At 45.1% G+C, this 20,369-nt stretch overlaps 1 protein-coding gene across 2 annotated transcripts in view; it reads right to left on the reverse strand.

Annotated features, from left to right (window-relative positions):
• Positions 1–212: 212 nt before the first annotated feature.
• The window catches only part of LOC136561499 (contactin-4), a 273,024-nt gene continuing 252,867 nt past the window's right edge, over positions 213–20,369 (reverse strand). For both annotated transcript variants that reach the window (XM_066557827.1, XM_066557828.1), the window contains exons 14-24: positions 15,272–15,447; positions 14,072–14,192; positions 13,363–13,521; positions 11,047–11,196; positions 9,983–10,053; positions 7,911–8,145; positions 5,990–6,105; positions 4,927–5,113; positions 4,320–4,432; positions 2,881–3,049; positions 213–1,969 (exon numbers count right to left, since the gene is read on the reverse strand). In XM_066557827.1, coding sequence (XP_066413924.1) covers positions 1,869–1,969; positions 2,881–3,049; positions 4,320–4,432; positions 4,927–5,113; positions 5,990–6,105; positions 7,911–8,145; positions 9,983–10,053; positions 11,047–11,196; positions 13,363–13,521; positions 14,072–14,192; positions 15,272–15,447 — 1,598 coding nt within the window. In that variant the 3' untranslated portion in view covers positions 213–1,868. The remainder of the gene's footprint in view (positions 1,970–2,880; positions 3,050–4,319; positions 4,433–4,926; positions 5,114–5,989; positions 6,106–7,910; positions 8,146–9,982; positions 10,054–11,046; positions 11,197–13,362; positions 13,522–14,071; positions 14,193–15,271; positions 15,448–20,369) is intronic.

A 20,369-nucleotide genomic window follows, 5' to 3' on the forward strand; every position in this document is an offset into this window, starting at 1 on the left:
CAAACCCAAAATTCACCTTCTCACATTTTTTGGTGAGTTTTGGGAGCAGAATTAGACCAGAGGTGTAGAAATATTTTTTTTTGCCTTCACAAAGTTTTGATTAAAACCAACTTTTGAATCTTCACATCAGTAACAGTCTCAGCAAACTCTGAGGGGAAATTTCTACTGGGCTGAACAAAAAGTGGAGGAAAAAGGCTCCTGGAAGACAGGTATCTTTACAAATGACAGAATATTTATTACCAATACCTTTAAAAAAAGATTACATCTGCTAGATCACTGATAAATATCATTTACACTGGGGAGAAAACTACAGAAGCTTTTTTTTTATTATTTCATTTTTCTTGGTTTTGTGGATTTTTTTAAGGTTTTTCTTATTTTATTTTTTTTTTACATAGAAGTAAACATATCAAACTAAGAAAGGAACACAGCTTGAAATACTGACAATATTTCTCTGGTCAACAACCCTGACTTTTACACAAGTGGAATCCTGATTATGAGTTACTGAATAAATATATTTAGAAGGTCTAAAAGTTAACTGTATTATTTTGTAAGCAAAAGAGACAAGTTACAGGCAAATTCAAGCTATCAGGAGAGAAAAAAAAAAAAAATACCACTGCAGCGCATTGAAAGTTGAAAATTGTATAGAAAATTCCATTGCCTTTTCCAGCGTTATCCCGTCTGAACTTACAAAATTCCCCGTAGTAACAAACAGTCCTTCTCTTGAGAAGAATTATTCCAGTGTGGATATCGTCGTTTTCTGGTGTGACTCTGTTCTGCCTCCAGGCGTCTGGGAAGAGTTTCTAAGGAAAGGCAAAATTCCAGCGGGGATCTCTGGGAGATTCCCACTTTTCCATGGATAACCTGGAGCCGGGGCAGCACCGCTTCCGCTCCAGGCTAGGTTCCCAAGCGTCGTCTGGAGAGTGGAGTTACCAAGGATGAGCAGTTGTGTCCCAAAAGAACGAGCCCAGAGCAGCTTTCTGCTTTCCTTGGAATTAACCCCCAAACGTGAGGAATTTCCTTGGAATTACATCTCCAAAGGGTTGAGCTGCTCATGCAGCCAGGACGAGGCCGGTGGCTGTCCCGCTGTGTCACCACAGATGTCACAGCTCTGCAGGATCTTTTCCCAACCCAATTTGATGCTAATTATGATCAAGGCAAAGCAATTTCACAGCCCCTCCTCGCTGCACGATGCCGGAATATTGGCTACGTGTCCTGTAGTCCACAACCAACCAAAAACCACGTGGTTTTCCAAAATTCTGCTCTTCTGAGTGTTTCGAGTTTACCCTGCTCAGAGCTCTGGATGAAACGTGTGCTAGAAGCCCTGGGTTCAACACAGGAGTCGCCAGTGAACTGCCAGTGAAACTCAGCCTGTTACAATCCGGGTCTGGAGCAGTTCTGCCCTGTAAAACTGTACAGTCAGCTCCAGCCAATTTGCCAAGAACAACTTGGAACTCTCCGTCGTAAAAGGAAAAAATCCCAAACAATATTTTCGTGATAATGTCGTCCGTAGCATTTTATAGCAGAGGAAAAAAATTAATATCTACATCATATGTTAACTTTAAAAAATTCTATAAAACACTAAATATATAATAAAAAATATGCATATAAGGACATATGTAAACTGCTTTGGTAACATCGTATTACAGATGTTTTCAGTGCATTGCAGAGTTTCCAAGGAAACTTCAGACAAAGCTATATTTGCTTTGAGGAAGTACTGTATAATGCCATTCCTAAAGAAGCATAAACATTTTTTTTTTCCAGTAGTAAGATGTACTCAAACCACAATATTACTTAGTACTGGGTGTCTCCAAAACAACTAGCTAAATGTTGCTTATATTATAAAGAAGAAGTCCTCGGTGTCATTGTTGTCATAAACTGGAGCGTGCTGTGAGGGAGATCATGATTGTGCTGAGGGCTGACAGGGTGCAGGCGCTGGAGGTCGATGAGCCCGAGCCTCTGGCGTAGGCATCTGAGAGGGGAGAGGGGAAAAAGGAGCCAGAGGTGAGCAGAGAACAATCCCTGAACTCTTCCTTAAGCCACCTCCCCCAAGGTTTAAATTCCCTTTCCTGGGATAAAGCACAGCCCCCTCCTCCTCTTCATGGTCACCTCTCCAACTGAATTTTTGGTTTCTTTTCAATTCCTGCCCCTGGTGTGCTGAGGCTCCTCTCACAGTTCTATTATTTCACACGCTGCCTGCTTATCATTGTTTGGTATTTTTTCACAATTGCACCATATTCCAGCTGTTCCTTGTGCCTCCCGTCCTGGAGGAGCCATGTACCTGCTCTGTGACCCCTGGTCTGGAGCCAAATGGGAGCTGGCGTGTTCCAGCTCCCCTTCCCTCTCCTGTGCTGCTGATTGAATTCCTCTGCATGGTTTACACAGCCACGCTGGGGAGAACTCTGCTCTCACCCAGGGTTTTTTACATTGCTGTGATTTTAATGCCATATTCCTGCATTGCAGAGGCTCCTGATTTAATGCAGCTTATAAAGCGGGGCATTATTAATGGAAGATGGGACATGGAGATTTTGCAAAAGCCATGTTGTGTAATAAAATACTCCTTGTGTTTGTTATTCTACACCACCTCATTTCCCTAAATAAATATTTATGCATCCAGCACACAATGGGATATGGCTGTACAGCAGCCTCATAGATTTAGAAGCCCCTGCATGCTGTATTTGGTTGCAGTGAATTGCAGTGAAACAATACATTTAACACACAGGACTGAGAGGGGAAAGCATCTGGAAACCTGAAATACAAATAGAACTACTTAGGATGGTGTTTCTTATGGCTGAATCTTGTTTTTGGGATGAAATCAGAATGAGGGACTGGACTATGTGCTGGTGGGACCCTGTGGCCCAGAGCCCATTCCCCCATCCTTACTGGATATCTTTGGGATTCGGATTTGCTCGCTGCTGCTGCCGTCGCCGCCGTCGCTGAAGGGTTTGATCTCGATGATGTAATCCTCATCAAAGGGCAGGGACAGCTCCACTGAGGTTTTATTTGTTTCTATGACGGACGTGCTGCTCTCCCTGTTCCACCTGTACAAAACCTGCGGCCAAGGGAGAGACAACAGGAGGCAGGAAGGGCAGAGCTGCCCGTTGTGCTCAGAGCTGCCCACCTCAGGGTGTCCAGAGGTGCTGCTGCTCTTTTCCTGCTCCTCGTGCTCAGGAGTGGTCTGGTGACACAGGGGACATGTGGGCTTTGCTGGGGACACCAGCACAGAGGTGGCAGTGCCTGGGCAGGAGGCTGATGCTGATCAGCAGCACTCAACACAGCACCGATACCTGGTGGAGCCCCTCAGAGAAACCCTTGCTTTGATCAAGCTAAAATAAACCCCTATAGAAGTAAAAACTTCTTTATAGAGGTCAGAAACTCCTTATTATGCTGCTTCTGGAAACTGAGTTGGGATATTTGATACAGTGCCACCAATGGTTTCCCAGAATAAATGACTTTTGTGAACGACCTTCTGAGCTGTGGGTGTTGTACTAATTTATATCATAAATTGTGTCATAAAATACAAGATTTCTAGGCAAAAATAAGAAAAATAGGCAATGTTTTGCTATGATTCAGGAAATAAATCCATGTGGTTGTGCTACCCTTACAGTAAGTTAAAGGAGAATGTTTTAGAAACTCTCTAGATGCTTTTCCAGGGTGATGAGCCTCTCTCTTCCTCTTTCAACCAACTCAATTTGCATTTCAAACCTAAAATATGTAGTGAAAAGCTGGTCCAGATTGCTGAGGTTCATCTGAGGTTTGGACTAAAAACCCTGAGGAATTACTTATTTTTGATGAGCCCATACAGAGCACCAAAGACAGTTAAAAGTTGGTGCAGGAATTGAGGGGAGCTGGTACAGGCTTGCCAAGCTGCTGGCATTCCAGACTGGGAATAAAACATGGAGCATGGCCAGGTCCTTCACTGGCTCAGGCTCTGGTGGGAAATGTTTGCACAACTCCAAGCCCAGGGCAGCGTCTTTTCGGGCTAAATGAAACCCTTGTGGAAGGTGGTGGAGCTGAATTCTTCTCAAGGTTTCTCTCTAGTTAAACTATGCCCTATTAAACCTGCTTCTAATGGGGATTCTTTCTTTTCCTCTTGGCTTGGCTTTCTGAAGGAAATGGGAGCTATTAAAAAAGCATTTTATTTATTTGCAATTAAGGAGCCAACTACAGCCATGGGGAAGTTTCCATGGAAGGCAGGAGTGAAGTTCTGCAGGTGGGAGCTGCAGGAAAAATATGCTCACATACACAGGCATGGCTCTGGTTTTGGAGGAATGCCCCAGACCTGACCTGGGAAATCATGAATGTACCATGGGAATACTCACTTTGTAGCCTCTCACTTCTGACTCGTTGTCCAAGGCTTTCACCTGGTCCCAGTTCAGGATGATCTTGGAGTCGGATGAATTCCACACGATGTTCCCGGGGGGCTGACTCGGTGCTGCACCAAAAACCAGACAGCACCACGTTACTGAGGAGAATCAATTCCCAGCTGGATCCCTTCCAGTGCCAGTGGGGCTTCAGCAGCACAGCTGAGCCTGCCCAGAGCCCTGTCCCTGTGGAAAGCTAACGAGCTGCTCCACTGATCTGTGTCCTCAAGGTCACGGGAGGTGTGACACAACACGGGGCTTTAAATGAAAAAGGGATTCAGTCAGTTGCTCAACATGCCTGAGACCAGAGGAAAAAAGCCCTCTTGAACACTGAGATAAATATTTAATTTGCCTGCACAGCTGTGATTTCGGTTTTGCATGCTCTGCTTACTTAACATCGGGAAGAACCTCACGAAAAAAATGAAATAAAAAGGCTGAGCCTGGTAAATCTGCACAAAAGCCTGGCAAGGAGAAGTCTGACAGTTCCTTCAGACTCAAGAGAGCTGGGAAATGAGAGAGGGGAGCAGTGGCTGGACCCCACCAGGGCATCCCTGCCAACACTCACGTGGCTTTTTGGTGGTGACGTTGACAGCGGCGCTGGAGGGGCCGGTGCCAGCCGTGTTGTAGGCCCTGACTGCCAGGTGGTAGAGGGCATTGCCCCTCAGGTTGCTGACTTTCGTGGACGTTTGGTTCCCCACCGTGCGGATCCTTTTGGCGTTTTCCTCCTTCTCGTCGTGCCGCCAGCAGCGCACCTGGGGGCAGAGCAGGGCGGTGGCAGAGCAGGGCGGTGGCAGAGCCCTGCCCCAGAGGGGCTGGCAGCACCCCCCTGTCCCTGTCACCACCCCAGATGTGCTCCCAGGGACAGCTCCTGCTCCCTGCCACCATCCTTGGCCCCGCTGGGGACCAGCCTGGCTGCAGCGCTCCCTCCCCGCGCCTGCCCATGGCAGCACCTTCAGGGAGGGCTGCACTTCCAGCCAGATCCCGCTCAGAAAGGTGGAACTTTTAACCTTGTGAGAGAAAGGTGGAGTTTTTAACCATGTGAAAGAATGGTGGAACTTTTAACCTTGTGAAAGAATGGTGGAACTTTTAACCTTGTGAGAGAAAGGTGGAGTTTTTAACCATGTGAAAGAATGGTGGAACTTTTAACCTTGTGAAAGAATGGTGGAACTTTTAACCTTGTGAGAGAAAGGTGGAGTTTTTAACCATGTGAAAGAATGGTGGAATTTTTAACCATGTGAAAGAATGGTGGAATTTTGAACCTTGAGAGAGAATGGTGGAGTTTTTAACCATGTGAAAGAATGGTGGAATTTTTAACCATGTGAAAGAATGGTGGAATTTTGAACCTTGAGAGAGAATGGTGGAGTTTTTAACCATGTGAAAGAATGGTGGAGTTTTTAACCATGTGAAAGAATGGTGGAATTTTTAACCATGTCAGAGAACGGTGGAGTTTTTAACCTTGTGAGAGAAAGGTGGAACTTTTAACCATGTGAGAGAAATCTCTGTGCACCAGAGGCAAAGAGAAGCAAATCCACTTTAGGAACACACCCATGGCGGGAGGAGCAGCACGAGGACATCTCTGTGTCCCCTCAAGGCTGGCTGCTGAAAGGATCCTGCATTGTTTCCCATACCTCATATCCCTGAATTCTTCCTTTGTGCTGGTTCTCCCACGGGGGAGCCCAGGAAACTTCGACGTCTGAGGCAGAAATGCTTCTGGCCAAAACAGTGGTTGGGGCTCTCGTTGGCTCTGGGCAGTTAAAAATAGAAGTAAGACTTTTCAATTCCATGTTCAATTAGTCTCAAACGTCAGGGGATTTATTTTCCTCATTGCACAAGGAAGAAAGCAAACAAATGTCCACGTTTCAAACCGATGGCCTGTCAGGCTGTGCTCCCTCAGAAATAATAAGATGTCATTACCAAACTCAACCCAGGATACCATGTACTGTAATTAGGACAAGTGGGAACATTTTCTAATCAGTGGACATTAATTCATACTAAATCTCCACAGAATTCTTCCCAGATTACATATTAATTTTCCATTAATATCAAAAGATTTCATTATGATTAATGTTATTTTAATGACTATTGAAAAGAATTAATCATGGTTCGCCATTTATTATAAATCAGAGCAAGACTGAGGTATCAAAGGATGTGTCAAGGTGGAAATCAAACCCTTTCAGACCCTGTTACATACAAGTAAAGATATTATTAAAGAAAGGCCTTATAAAATCATGGTTTAGGCCTGCTACTTCAGCTAGGTGCAGTTACCATAAGAAATGTTAGTTCCCATAAGAAAGAATTAAAGGAATGAGAAGCAGTTAACATATGAACCTATTTTAGTAAGAGAACCATTTGCACCTGCATAAACAATAAACCTGTCCCATGAGAATCAGTGGAAAAAATATGTAAACTAACCAAAAATAAAGAAGTTTGATAAACATGAAAAATACCATTTACTAACCAATGACCTGAGTGTCAGTGTATTGTCAGCCAATTGTTAGGTCTAACACGGTGCCTCTGATAATCTCATAAAAATATGAACTGTGCAATAAAGATTTGGCTTTCCTGCATGAAGAAACTGAGTCTTGTCTGCTTTACTCAAACAAGACCCTGGAGCATGGGTTTGAGAAATGGATTTGTAAAGAATTTTTAAAACTTGATAGAAAGCTTACACAGTCTTGTACATTTGTATGCAAAAGCTGAGGTGAGGTGTGCTGACTTAGGAAGACCATAGAATAGAGATAACATTGTTGAGAGAGAGATTAAACTAAAAACAAGTTTCAACAAATTTCAAAATATGGCCTTGCAAAAAGACCAAATATTTTAGAGAATTGGAACTGTGAAAGATGCATTATAGCAAAACCATGTGGATAAAATATAGGTGAGTAGTGTTAGAAGTAACAGCAGCATTGTGTGGTGGGGTGGTGTTCACAGGGGTCCCAGGATGGGGGAAGAGATGAGAATCCTGACTCCCTGTTTCAGAAGGCTGATTTATTATTTTATGATATATATTATATTAAAAGAAAATGATATATTAAAACTATACTAAAAGAATAGAAGAAAGGATTTCATCAGAAGGCTTGAAAGGAAGGGAATGGAAAGGAATGATAATAAAATCTTGTGACTGACCATAGAGTCCAAGACAGCTGGGCTGTGATTGGCCATTAATTAGAAACAACCACATGAGCCCAATCCCAGATGCACCTGTTGCATTCCACAGCAGCAGATAATTACTGATTTTCTTTTCCTCTGAGGCGTCTCAGCTTCACAGGAGAAAAAAGTCCTAATGAAAGGATTTTTTCATAAAATGTGCCCGTGACAGTGTGGCAAAAGCCAACAGGCTGAAAAGCATTTATAAAGTATTGTACCCAAGAAATAGGTTAGCTTCTAACAGAACAGCGTTAAGTTTTACATCTCTTACGTCTCACCCTCCATCAAGACTGACAATAAAATAAAATATTTCAAAACACCTCTCAATTCCCCATCTCTGCAAAAACTATGAAAACCAACACATGAGGGGAGGGAGAGGAGGCGGGGAGGGCTCATCTCTACCTTCCTCTGCCGAGTAGACGACGGTGACGGGGCTGAAGGAGCCTTCCCCCTTGTTGTTGTAGACGCCCACCTTGACCTCGTAGGGCGAGAAGGGCGGCAGGCTCTCGTTGCGGAACACGTAGCGCGCGGCGTCGGGCGAGGCCACCACCGTCTGCATCCAGCTGACCGTGCCCAGGGGCCGGAACGCCACCACGTAGCCAAAGCCACCCCCGTTCTGCAGCTCCTCGGGCACCGTCTGAGGGACAAACGGCGGCTTCAGGACACGCTGACCCCCCCCCGGCAGCACCCATGGATTCCTCTGGGTCCTCTTTGTTCCTAGCTTGGACTTGGGGATCTCAGAGGTCTTTTCCAAACTAGTTAATTCTAGGATTCTGGGATTCTGGGATTCTGGGATTGTGTGAATCTAGGATTCTGGGATTGTGTGATTCTGGGATTCTGTAATTCCGCGATTCTGTGATTCTGGGATTTGGTAATTCTGTGATTCTGTAATTCTGTGATTCCGTAATTCTGAGATTCTGGGATTCTGTAATTCCGCGATTCTGGGATTCTGAGATTCTGGGATTCTGAGATTCGGTAATTCTGCGATTCGGTAATTCTGCGATTCTGGGATTCAGTAATTCTGAGATTCTGGGATTCTGTGATTCTGGGATTCTGAGATTCTGTGATTCTGTAATTCTGAGATTCTGTGATTCTGTGATTCTGTGATTCAGTGATTCTGTGATTCTGGCATTCTGTACACAGCATGGGAGATGGAGGTGCAGGAGGTCCTATGTCACATCCAACCTGAATTCAGCCCATCCTGCCTGCACTGGAGCCTTTCTGCTCCGTGGAACAGGAAGCAGCACCTCCAGAAGACCCTCCTAAAGATAATTTCCCTTCCCTCCTGCCTAGATGGGGGCTCCATTACTGATGTAATTTTAGGCTTTGTGAAGAGCCTGAGGTTTGCTGGGGTGAAGCAAGGACACAGTTCCAGCTCTCCCAACACACGTGCAGCTGCTCTCACACCTTTGGGGTCACACATGAAACCCCAAAGAACACACCCTGGACACTCTGACACTTCCTACTCTGAGGCTTGCAGCCCCCTAAAAAGCTACACTAAACCCAAAAGGTCCAGTATTAAAATAATCCCTAATTATGGGCCACCCTCCCTGAGATGTCCATGGAGCTTCAGCAGGGGTTACTGCTGGTGACTGCATCCTACTCTGTGTTGGAAAGCTCATAAAGAAAAGGCCTCTGGGCATTTAAAAGAGTAAAACCACTCTTCTATCAAAACACAAATGATATTTTGTGCAAATTGCATCTCGAACCAATGGCTGATGTTCTGGCCATGTGTGTTTTTGAAACATATTGCAGTATCTTTAGGAGACACGGCGTAACTAATTAGTCCAACAGAGGGGGAAATTTAGCACATTGAGCTGTGTGGTGAGGACAAAAACCCATTTATAGGTTTTTAATAACCTCAGAAATATCTCTGGCGATTCATCCTGCCAGCTTGGTCAGAAATAGTGCTAAATGGAAGCGTTAGCATGTCTAGTGGAGTTCATTATTAGGAGAAATATGCCAGCTGCATCACATCACAACACGAAAATATGAGCAGACAAATGACTAAAGTTCTAACCCTGTCTGCCTTAAGGAATATTAAACATTTCTCTTCTCTGCATCTCCTCTCACTGGCTGCCATCAGCAGCAATGAAAGCCAGCATGCCTTGTGCTGGCTCTGAGCTGTTTGCTGCCTTATATCCCAGGGAGGAGGAGGAGGGAGGAAGCTGGGAGCCAGCACAGCAATTCCCCAAATTCCCCACCAGGTCAGGATGTTCCAAGCCCGTTTTATCCCTCAGGTGGCTCCTGGCCATCTGCATTTTGCCTTGTGGATGTGCTGGGAGTCAGGGGAGCTGAGCTGGTGGCAAATTCTGCTCCCCATGGTCCCTGCTCCCCACTTCCCTGGGGTGGGGTCAGCCCATCCTTTAGCTCCCTCTGACCAGCTGGGCTGCTTTTATCACACAGTCTGGGCTTTTTTACTGCCAACCCTTTGAAACCCACAGAAGGCTCAGGGGGGCTGGAGTGAGACTCACCTCCCAGGTAATGACCAGCTCAGACTTGCTGCCTCCACCTCCACTGACATTAGCTGGGGTCACCTCAGGGACTGCAAAAAGATAAATGCAGAAGATGGATGTGACAGCTTTGGAACCCAAAACCCACATGGAGATGGAGCAGAGCTGTGCAGCAGCAGGACACTGCTGGCCTTCCCCTGCTGGGGCCAGGAACTGTTCAAATGACTAATTTGCCGTGGCAAACAGCACATTAAAAGTATGTCAACAATAGTGTATTAAAAGTATGTCAATTAACTTGTGTATTCTGTCACTAATTGTTCAGTTTAAACATTTGTCCTCCAGTAAAAAAGGTCTTTTATTTATTTTCCTGTTTCATATTCAGCTCTTCTGTGGAAAAGAGGAGCCACCTGCCAGGGCTTCCCCACTGTTGGGGAAGATGAAACAGGAAAAGCCATACAAATATGATTGCCTGGCAAAAGATTTTGAAAATATAGAAACTATAAGTGAGATTGAAATGAAAGCAAGCTTTGAGATACCTCAGCTACTGAACCACTGGGAAACAATGGTGTGGCCAGCTGGAGGTGATCCCCTTTTGATCAAACAACACCCTCTGCTTGCAGACAGGCCCAAGGGTCAGAGCAGAGCCTGCCAGCTTGGCAGAAGGGGCCCAAAGAGAAGTTTTTAGGGTTTAAAATGTAACACAGTATGGCAATGTAATGAACCTTATAGGCTGTATGTAAATGCTATAGGATTTGTATATTGTACTAGATTGGTTAGTGAGAATCAGAATATTCAACACAGAAGATTTATTGTATTGTAAAGAGAACCTCGACCTCTTACCCTCATATCCTCTTTTACTCTCTCTCTCATCCTCTTTACTGCTCTGAGCTGTGGCTGGCAGCTCCCAGCATGGCCCTGCACCCAGGCCCTTTGCAATAAACCCCAAGTTCCACGTCCTGGCTGCAGAGCTCTCCCGTCTCTGTTCGTCCCCACCGTCCCACACTCCTACACCCACAGCCAGGGGATCTCTGGGAATTTACTGCACAAAGATTTCACCCCCAGCCCCTGTGCCCAGCCCCACTCACGAGCCTCCTCAGTCCTTCTCTTCTCAGAGGGGCTGCTGGGCTCCCCGATGCCGATGAGGTTGGCAGCCACCACCCTGAACTCGTACTCCACCCAGGGGTTCAGCCCCACCACCGTGGCCGTGAACGTCCTGCCGTCGATGACCTCTGGAACTGGGGTGAAAGGAAATTAAATATTAAAATACTGCTGGCAAAAAGGCACAGGGAAATCTCATTTCCTTAGAGGTGAGGGCTTAACGTAAGTAGCAAAAAACAATTGATGAATTTTCTCTCGTCTCTCTAACATTTTGCCGACTGCAAAGAAGTGAACTCGTCCTCCACCCAGGGGTTCAGCCCCACCACCGTGGCTGTGAATGTCCTGCCAGCAATGATCTCTGGAACTGGGCTGCAAGGACATTAAACATCAATATTAAAACACTGCTGGGAAAAAGCACAGGGGAATCTCATTTCCTTAGAGGCGAGGGCTTAGCGTAAGTACAAAGAAGGATTGGTAAATTTTCTCTCATCTTTCTAACATTTTGCCAACTGTAAAGAAGTGAAAGAGGCAGCATTAAACTCCTGTGCTTTTTTTAGCTCAGAAATTCCTGCAATTAAAGAGTTTCTCCAAAATTGCCACAGTTTGGAAACAAAGTGTCATGACAACAGGTTTGGAGAGTCTTTATTTTTCTCTTTTTGAAACACACTGTTGTCTCTGTTTAATGGTTACTGGAACAAAATTAACCTCTGACGGAATGAGCAATCACATCATGGGATTTTTCCCTCTATCAGGAAAATAATTCTCCTTAAAGACAAGCTGGATGACACTGTTTGTCCCTGAGGGATGTCTTTATAGACCACAATTACTGTTGTATATCTTCAGCATGGCAACAAGAGATAGGAATTCATTCTGTTTTCCCTTAAACATTCATGAGAAAAATGAGTGAGTAATGGCACTGACTGCACCTTAAATCTTTGGGTTGCCAAACCTGAAACTACTTAATAAGAGCAGTGCTCTGAAGTCAGGGAAATTGCTTTTCACACCAGGGGCCAGAGCTGGCCAAAGCAGCCCTGGCTGGGTGCTGAGGTGTTACATAGAGGTAAAAATCTTATAAAAGAAAGGCCTTGTAAAATCAGGCCTTACTACTTCAGCTGAGCTAATAGCTAGCCTGATAAGTTCCTGTGAGAAACCTGGCAGTTTTCATAAGAATAGAATCCTGTAACACTGAAAATTTACTTATTCCCTTATGAAAGAAATTATGAAAATGGAAATCAGTTTACATAACAATCTATTCTTATGAAAGAATAGAAACAAAAAAAATAGAAATAGAAATAATGTATTCTTGTGAAATTTACACCTATAAAAATTAAAAGTCTATCCTGTGAGAAACAAAAAAAAAAGATAAACCATCTAAAAAGACAAAAGTCTGATAAACACGTACCCTAACCATTACCAACCAATAAACTGAGTTTCAAGAGATCATTAGCCAATCAGATTCAAACACACCACCTAATATGAACTAAATAAATAAAAATCCAGCTATCCTCTGTTGTGTTGTTGGGAGGGTCCCCAGGACGAGGTGAGAAATGAGGATCTGACTTCAAGTCAGAAGGCTGATCTATTATATTATGATATTATGTTATATTATATTAAAAGAAATGCTATACTAAAACTATACTAGAGAAATAGGATACATCAGAAGGCCAGACAAGAATGAATAATAAAACCTGTGACTGACTCAGAGAGTCTGGCACAGCTGGACTGGGATTGGCCATTGATTAAAAACAATTCACATGGAACCAATCAAAGCTGCACCTGTTGGTCAGCAACCTCCAGACCACATTCCAAGCAATCAGATAATTATTGTATTCTTTATAATTATTGTTATAATGATTGCTTATATTAATATTGTTATAATAATTGCTTCTAATTATTGATATTATTAATAACTGTTGTTTACATTTCTTTTCTGAGGCTTCTCAGGAGAAAATTCCTGGCGAAGGGATTTTTCAGGAAACGTCATGGTGACAATCCTCCTCCCCCAGGCAGCAGCGTGCTGTCCCTCCCTGCAGCCCCTGGGGTGGGTTCCCCTGTAGCCCCTGGGGTGGGTTCTCCCCTGGGTGGGTTCCCCTGCAGCCCCTGGGGTGGGTTCCCCTGCAGCCCCTGGGGTGGGTTCCCCCCTGGGGTAGGTTCCCCTGCAGCCTCTAGGGTGGGTTCCCCCCCGGGTGCTTCCCCCCGGGTGGGTTCCCCTGCAGCCCCTGGGGTGGGTTCTCCCCCGGGTGGGTTCCCCTGCACCCCCTGGGGTGGGTTTGCCCCAGGTGTGTCCCCCCAGGCTGCCTTACCTGTGCTCACTGCCTGCCAGCCCACCGAGAAGGGCGTGCGCGCCTGCACCACGTACATGGTGATGGGGCTGTGGTTGTCTGCCCCCGGCCTCCAGGACAGCTGGGCCGTGCTGTCTGTCACCTCCTCAATGGTCACGGCCTCAGGGGGGCCTGGGGGACCTGGGGGTGCAGGAGAATTGAGTGACTGGAGCAGGAAGAGCTGGGTTCGCTGTCCCCTCCTGTCTCAGAATCTCAGCTGGTCAGAGTGACTCTGAGATTGTACAAACTTCTTTTTTCCCAGCCTGGCCATCAAAGAAGGAGTCAGGATTTTTCTGTTCTTGTTCTCAAGGTTGTTTATTATTTCTTATTTATAACGTTCTTTCTCTGACCTGCCAAGGTCTGTCTGGCAGGTCGGGTTGAGGCACACTGGTGTTATCTTTTATACTAAAAACTACATGTACATTATTTACCATAACTTCCCAATACCTATCATCACCTATGTTAGACAGGGAGCTTCTACTCTAAACCAATCTAAAAGTGCCACCATCACCCAGAACATGGAGGCTAGGAAGAAAGAAGAAGGACAGGCCACACCCAAATTCCTCCATCTTGGGACGCTGAGCCCCCATTCTAAAAGTCTCAAAAATCTATTTTTCATCCTGTGACAAACTAACTATTATTCTACTTAAATCCTACAACACCACCAACAACAGTAGCAAAATTCAAATACCTCTTACAATCAGGTCTGCAGCAGCTGAGAGCTTGTCCACACTTGTTTGCACCGTGCAGACGTATTTCCCCGCGTGCTTCAGCTGGATGCTCCTGATCATCAAATCACCAGCTGAATCCTGCTGATAAAGTAGGGAAAAGTGGTTACAATTACTTTTTAACGAGCCCTAAACATCACTATCACATGAAGGACACTGTGACTAATGGGTTTGCTTGATGCTGGCTGATGAAAACATCAGCAGTACGAGCCATGGTCTGTTGAAAGGATGGGAGTCTGCCTGGAGGGTAGGAGAGGGAGCATCCCTAAAATTCTGGCTCCTCCAAGGAGCAGGGCTGGGGGCTCTTAAGCACTTTCCCCATTAAAACAACAAGACAGTGGAGGACAGGTTCACTCTGATTGCTCCTTCTTCTCTCTGGATATCCAATTTTTACCCTCTGTGCCATCCAGAGGCCCAGGTTGTGTCTCCACCTCTCCTGCAAGGGAAGCCCAGCCCAAATTTCCACATTTGGAGATAGCAGCAGTAGTTTTATGGCTTTGTGTCCCAGCCAGCATTTTGATTGCCCAGGACTTTTGTGCTAAAAATCACAAGAGCAGCACTCTCTGAGGAAATCTTGCAGCACACACCAGCAGTAATTTGTTTTCCAAACGCCGAGTGCACGTCTGATTAACTGTTGAATACAACTAATTAGGTTTCTGGATGTAGTGGATGCTGAGAACCTCTCTCAGTTTCTCTCCAGACACAAAACATTTGATACATTGGAAATCTCAGGGAAGCCTCGTGGTTGTGGCCTTTGGACTGAGGAATATTAATAAAGTTTATAATTTCAGCTCTGTGGGCCACAACAGGAGCAGTCACCCCAAAAAGCCATGGCTGCTGCTGTGAGCCCTGTGCATCAGTCTGTGAGTTCATCTTTTAATGATTTTTCTTTTTAAGGGATAAGAGCAAGGCTTGGAAATTGTATCTCCATTTCCTTTCAGCATTACATTTCACTCCTGACAAATGCAAACACGAGCTGTCACCATGCCTGAGACCTGTTGCTCTCCGAAACCTCCCTCAGAGCAACATGCAAAACCCTTCCCAGTTTTCTACCTCTGCTGAAAATTTTCCATTTCTTCCCTCCTTTTTCTTGCTGCCTTCATCCAATTCCTTCTGTTAGCAACCTTTTCTGCATGACCCACCTTGTCAGATTTGATACTTACCCCTCCAACCCTTTCAAAGTGGTCCCCATCTTTCTCAAAGTCTATCAGGTGCCCATTGAACGACCAGGTGAACACAATGTCCAGGGAGTGGTCGTGGGACACCTGGCAGGGCAGGACAATGCTTTCTCCAACTGTGACATCCATACTGAAAGGGGACACCATGACCCGGGTTGGATCTACAAACAACAAAGAAAGGGGAGGGAAAAAAGGATTATTCTTGTTCTCCTGAGGAGCAGAGACATTGTAGGGCTGAGAGAGATCCTAAGCAGTGATCCCTGAGGAAGGTCCTTAAATCAACAAGTGAATTATTCCATCTTTGGGTTTATCCTTTCTCTAGTTGTTGGATTAAAACACTTAATAAATCCTCCAGAGTCCCCTTCCAGCCACCATCCTGATGAAGAAGGAGGAGAGAAAAGGCTGGAAAAGAGTGCAGCAGATCTGAAAGGCTCGATTAAAACTTTTTATCAGAGATTCTCTTACTTGAATCTTCTCACTTCAAAGAGTTGTTTCACACTTACATTGCTCACCATGGTTGTCAAAAAGCTGTTCTGTCATTCCTAAATTAAATGTAAAATCATCAAAACTGGAATCAAAAGGTTGTATTAAAACCTGGAGCTGTTAATCTGGCCATACCTGGGAAGGCAAAGATCAGGCTGAGATTATTGTTATTACATTTCCTGACAACTGGCCACGCTCTGAGGGGTGGCTCCACATCTCACAGCCTTTCCTTGGGCCCCCACAAAGAATAAAGGTAAATCTGACACCACCAGAGCCTCCCACAGCATGGAACCCACACTCTGATGTGGTGTCAGACAGGGGCATTTCAGGGTCTGCAGCAGAAGGGGGGGTCCAAACCAGGACATTTCCAACGGGGAGCCCCAGAGCTGGCAGGGTCTGTGTCAAACACAGGCAGCAGCTCCACCCTGGTTCAGGACTAATCCCCTTCTCACAGCTGCAGCTCCACAGCTCCTCCAGCACTGCTTTAATTGTCCATTTTTCACCCCAGTGTGAGGGGTGGTGGCACAGAGAGATGAGCCATGACACATTATGCAGACTCCTGCTCCTCATCTGTGCCCGTGAATTCCCTCTGCTCCTAAAGTTAACATTTCTCTTCCATTTCTGTTGACATAAAATGCAGCAATTTTTTCTACAGGGCCTCAGAGGAAATGAAAAGGAGAAAAACATATTGCTTAACAATGAGACCAAAAGTCTGAAAATCATACAGAGATAGATACTTTTGCTTATTCCAAAAATCTACTCTGCACAGCTGCCATGCTAAAATAATACCAGCATTATTCAATCTCTGGTACATGACACCAAAATCTCAACAACTTCTTCCTGAGCCTATTGCCCAACTGCTTAATTCTCTGCTAAAATAATAAAGATACAGCAGCACAGATATGGACTGGGCAGAACTGCTCACGGAAATCCAGGGGATGCAAAGCTGTTCCTGGATTTTCAGCCTTATCAAAAGTCTGCAGGAGGTGGTGAGAAAGATTTTGTTGCTGTCTAGAGATATTTCAGATCAAGTCCTCAGGGACTTGGCTGTGTTATCTTGGCCAAGTTTAATTTGTCTGTATTTTGTGTTCACTTCTGACCAAGCAGAGGAGCTCTTAGAACAACTGTTATGGCACTTAATTAATCAGTGAATTAATACATTAAACTCAGGTGTTTATAAACATGAAAGGAATGAAGAATATCAAGGCTAGAAATATATAGATATATAATTTCTATATAATTTCTATATCTATATATAATATATAATATATAGAAGATATAATTGTAATGAATTTTAGAATATAGAATAGATACTAGAATATAGAATTCTGGTAATTTGTATTCCAGAATTCTATACACTTACATTTGTAGAATATATTAGATATAAATATTAATTAAATATAATTAAATGTTCTTTATGGAATATTTATATTCTAGAATATAGTTAGAATATTATAAGTTCATATAGTTAGAATATTATATAGGTTTATATAAACCAGTAATAGAGAGTATAGAATAGAAACAGAAATATTAAAATATAATAGAATTCTAAGAGTTATATAAATTATATCCAGAAATGGGTGTTTGCTGGAGGCCAAGGCAGCTCAGCACAGCTCCTGTAGGAACTGTGGCTGCCTGGTGCTTCCAAAAACGCCTGCAGGTTTCAGGGAATCCTGGAATCATTCAGGTTACAAAAGATCTTTTAAGGTCACCAAGTCCAGCCATTCCTCACTACTCTCCCCTGTCCCCAGGTGCCACATGCACACATCAGTTAAATCCCTCCGGGCAGCTGGAGGAACCTTTCCATGGGCAATTCCTGCTGCCATCCATCCTGAGCCCGGCCTGGAGCATCCCTGGGCTGGCAGGAGTGCAGCTGGATGTGACACTGGCAGGGACAGGCTGTAGGTGTCACTGAAGGCTCGGCAACAGCAGAGCTCCTTCCCTGCCTGCCTTCCACACCAGCACTCTCGAGGATGCTCTCTGTGGGACGGAGGCGGCACTTCCCAGTTTTCCATGGTTCTTCCAGCGGCTCGGAGCAGCTCCTGGGGGCTGGAGCAAACCCTGCTGGCCACAGCAGCGGCTCTGGGTGCCCAGCCCTCCCTGCTGGGGGGCACCAAGGTCACCCCAGCTCCTGTCACCTCCTTCAGTCCCACCTGAAATCCCGATTTTCCTGCCTCACCTCCCTCCGCTCCCCCCGCGCAGTGCCAGAACTCGGGGTCTGAATCCATCATTCATGGATTTGGTTTATCCTACAAGAGACTTTAACCAAGTTTAATTTCTTCTTTAGAAAAAAGGGACCTGAGCATCACTTCCCATCTGTGGGAAGGCTGTGGTTGCTTCCCTTCTCTCCTTTATCAGCTGCCCATCATCAGCCACGAGTGCATCTCCTGATGCTTTTGGGATGCTGGGATGCATTTTGGGATGCATTTCCAGCTGCATCCCCATAGGCTGCAGGACCAAGGGTAAGGCCTGGGGGTCACAGTGAGCCAATCTGTGAGGGAACCACCCCAATGGATGGGGTGTCCATGGGGAGGGAGGATTTGTTTAGGGAAAGCAGCTCTGCTTGTGTCACATCCATCTGCAGATCTGCAGGATGTGACACGGGCTGCAGTGGCAGCACACGAGTGACACAAACCTCAGCAGGGGCTGACACTCACAGATAATGCTTTTTTTCCCTTAAAAAAATAGGTCAGAGCAGCTTTGGAATGAGGCCAGGCACGGTGTCACCGACTGTGTGCCAGAACTGTCACAGCAGAATTCCCACTGACCAGAGGGGTTTTCCCAGACCAGGTGGACTCAGAATCCCATTCCCAGTTTGGCTCAGCCCCAGGGCTGGGTGAGCCACTCCAGGGGATGGATCCAGCCCAGCCCTGCAGGTGAGGATATCCAGTGGCAGGTGAGGATATCCAATAACTGGTGAGGATATCCAATAACTGGTGAGGATACCTGAGTGCAGGTGAGGATATCCAGTTGCAGATGAGTATATCCAATTACAGGTCAGGATATCCAATGGCAGGTGAGGATATCCAGTTGCAAGTGAGGATTAGATAAGCAAAAGAGGAGGAAGAGTGCCAAATGAAGAGGAAGGTTGCTCCAGTGTGGGCACAGACTTGGAGTAATTGGGAATAAAATGAGTTTTCCTCCTCACTTTCTGTCTGACCTTGAGCAAGTCATTAAAAGTCTCTGCTGCCTTATTTGCCCAGCTTATAAAATAAAATAGATCAGACCTTCATTAGAAATAGTTGCAGGTGAGGATATCCAAGTGCAGGTGAGGATATCCAATAACAGGTAAGGATATCCAGTTTCAGGTAAGGATATCCAATTACAGGTGAGGATATCCAAGTGCAGGTAAGGATATCCAAGTGCAGGTGAGGATATCCAGATGCAGGTGAGGATATCCAGGTGCAGGTGAGGATATCCAGATGCAGGTGAGGATATCCAGTTTCAGGTAAGGATATCCAAGTGCAGGTGAGGATATCCAGTTTCAGGTGAGGATATCCAAGTGCAGGTGAGGATATCCAGTTTCAAGTAAGGATATCCAGTTTCAGGTAAGGATATCCAGTTTCAGGTAAGGATTCCCAACGAGTGCTGAGCAGACAGTGGGACCTGCAGTGCCAGCCTGGCTGCTGGAGGAGCACAGAGTGTCAGACTCCAATAAAAGGCTGAACTGGAACATGCTCAGGAGATGCAGCTCCTGTTGTTAAATTGGTGCAATTGAGCATTCAGAGGCAGATTAAACAGAGAAGGGATAATGTCAGCATTTCCAAGGCTGGCTGCAGCTAATACCTAAATGCTTATTGAGACATCTATCCCAGCACACAGGAGGAGGTCGAAGGAGAAGGAACAGAAGGGAATACTTGGGTATTGACAAATTTATCCAGAATAAAAACCCTGAAGAAGTCAAAACTCCCTTCCACAGCCCCCAAATCAGCAGTTCTCTCAGATTGTCCTACTTCTAAAGGAAATTTTCCAAAGACTTACTCCTTCCTTTCTTCTTCCAGCCCTGCCTTCATTCCATGCTGCTGGGAAGTGAATGGGAATGTTGTACAAGATCCTACAGAATCATGGCATAATTAAGGTTGTAAAAGGCTCCAAGCTCATTAAACTGATCATATTCCAAACTTCAGCCTGCTCTGAGGTCTGCAGCACCTGCCCCTCTCCCATTTCCTCTTTTGCCTGAGCAGGGAAGGTCTGTTGGAAATACTCCTGACTGCTGATATTCCTTGTGAGGACCTGGGCAGGTAAGCAGCAGTTTCCAGTTTGATTAACCAGCTAATTACCTAATTCTCTCAGATTAGTGTTACAGTGTTAAAGATCCAGATATATTTCTCCTTATCTGCACAAACCATTTCCTGCATTTCCTGTACAAGATTTTAAGATGTGTTTTTCTTGTAGATGAACTCTAACTCAAGCATTTGGGACTCATTTTCCTTTTTTTTTTTTTTTTTGAATACCAGCACGTTCACCAATTCCATTTTGGCTTTTATCAGCAGGAGTTAATAAATGCATCTCAGATCAATGTCCTCTATTTGCAATGACATTTTACATTATTGTATTGATTCCAAGGCAAATCGTGTCTGGAGATAATAAAAATCAATCC

The sequence above is a fragment of the Molothrus aeneus genome, chromosome 12 (assembly GCF_037042795.1).
Source record: "Molothrus aeneus isolate 106 chromosome 12, BPBGC_Maene_1.0, whole genome shotgun sequence".
NCBI lineage: Eukaryota > Metazoa > Chordata > Aves > Passeriformes > Icteridae > Molothrus > Molothrus aeneus.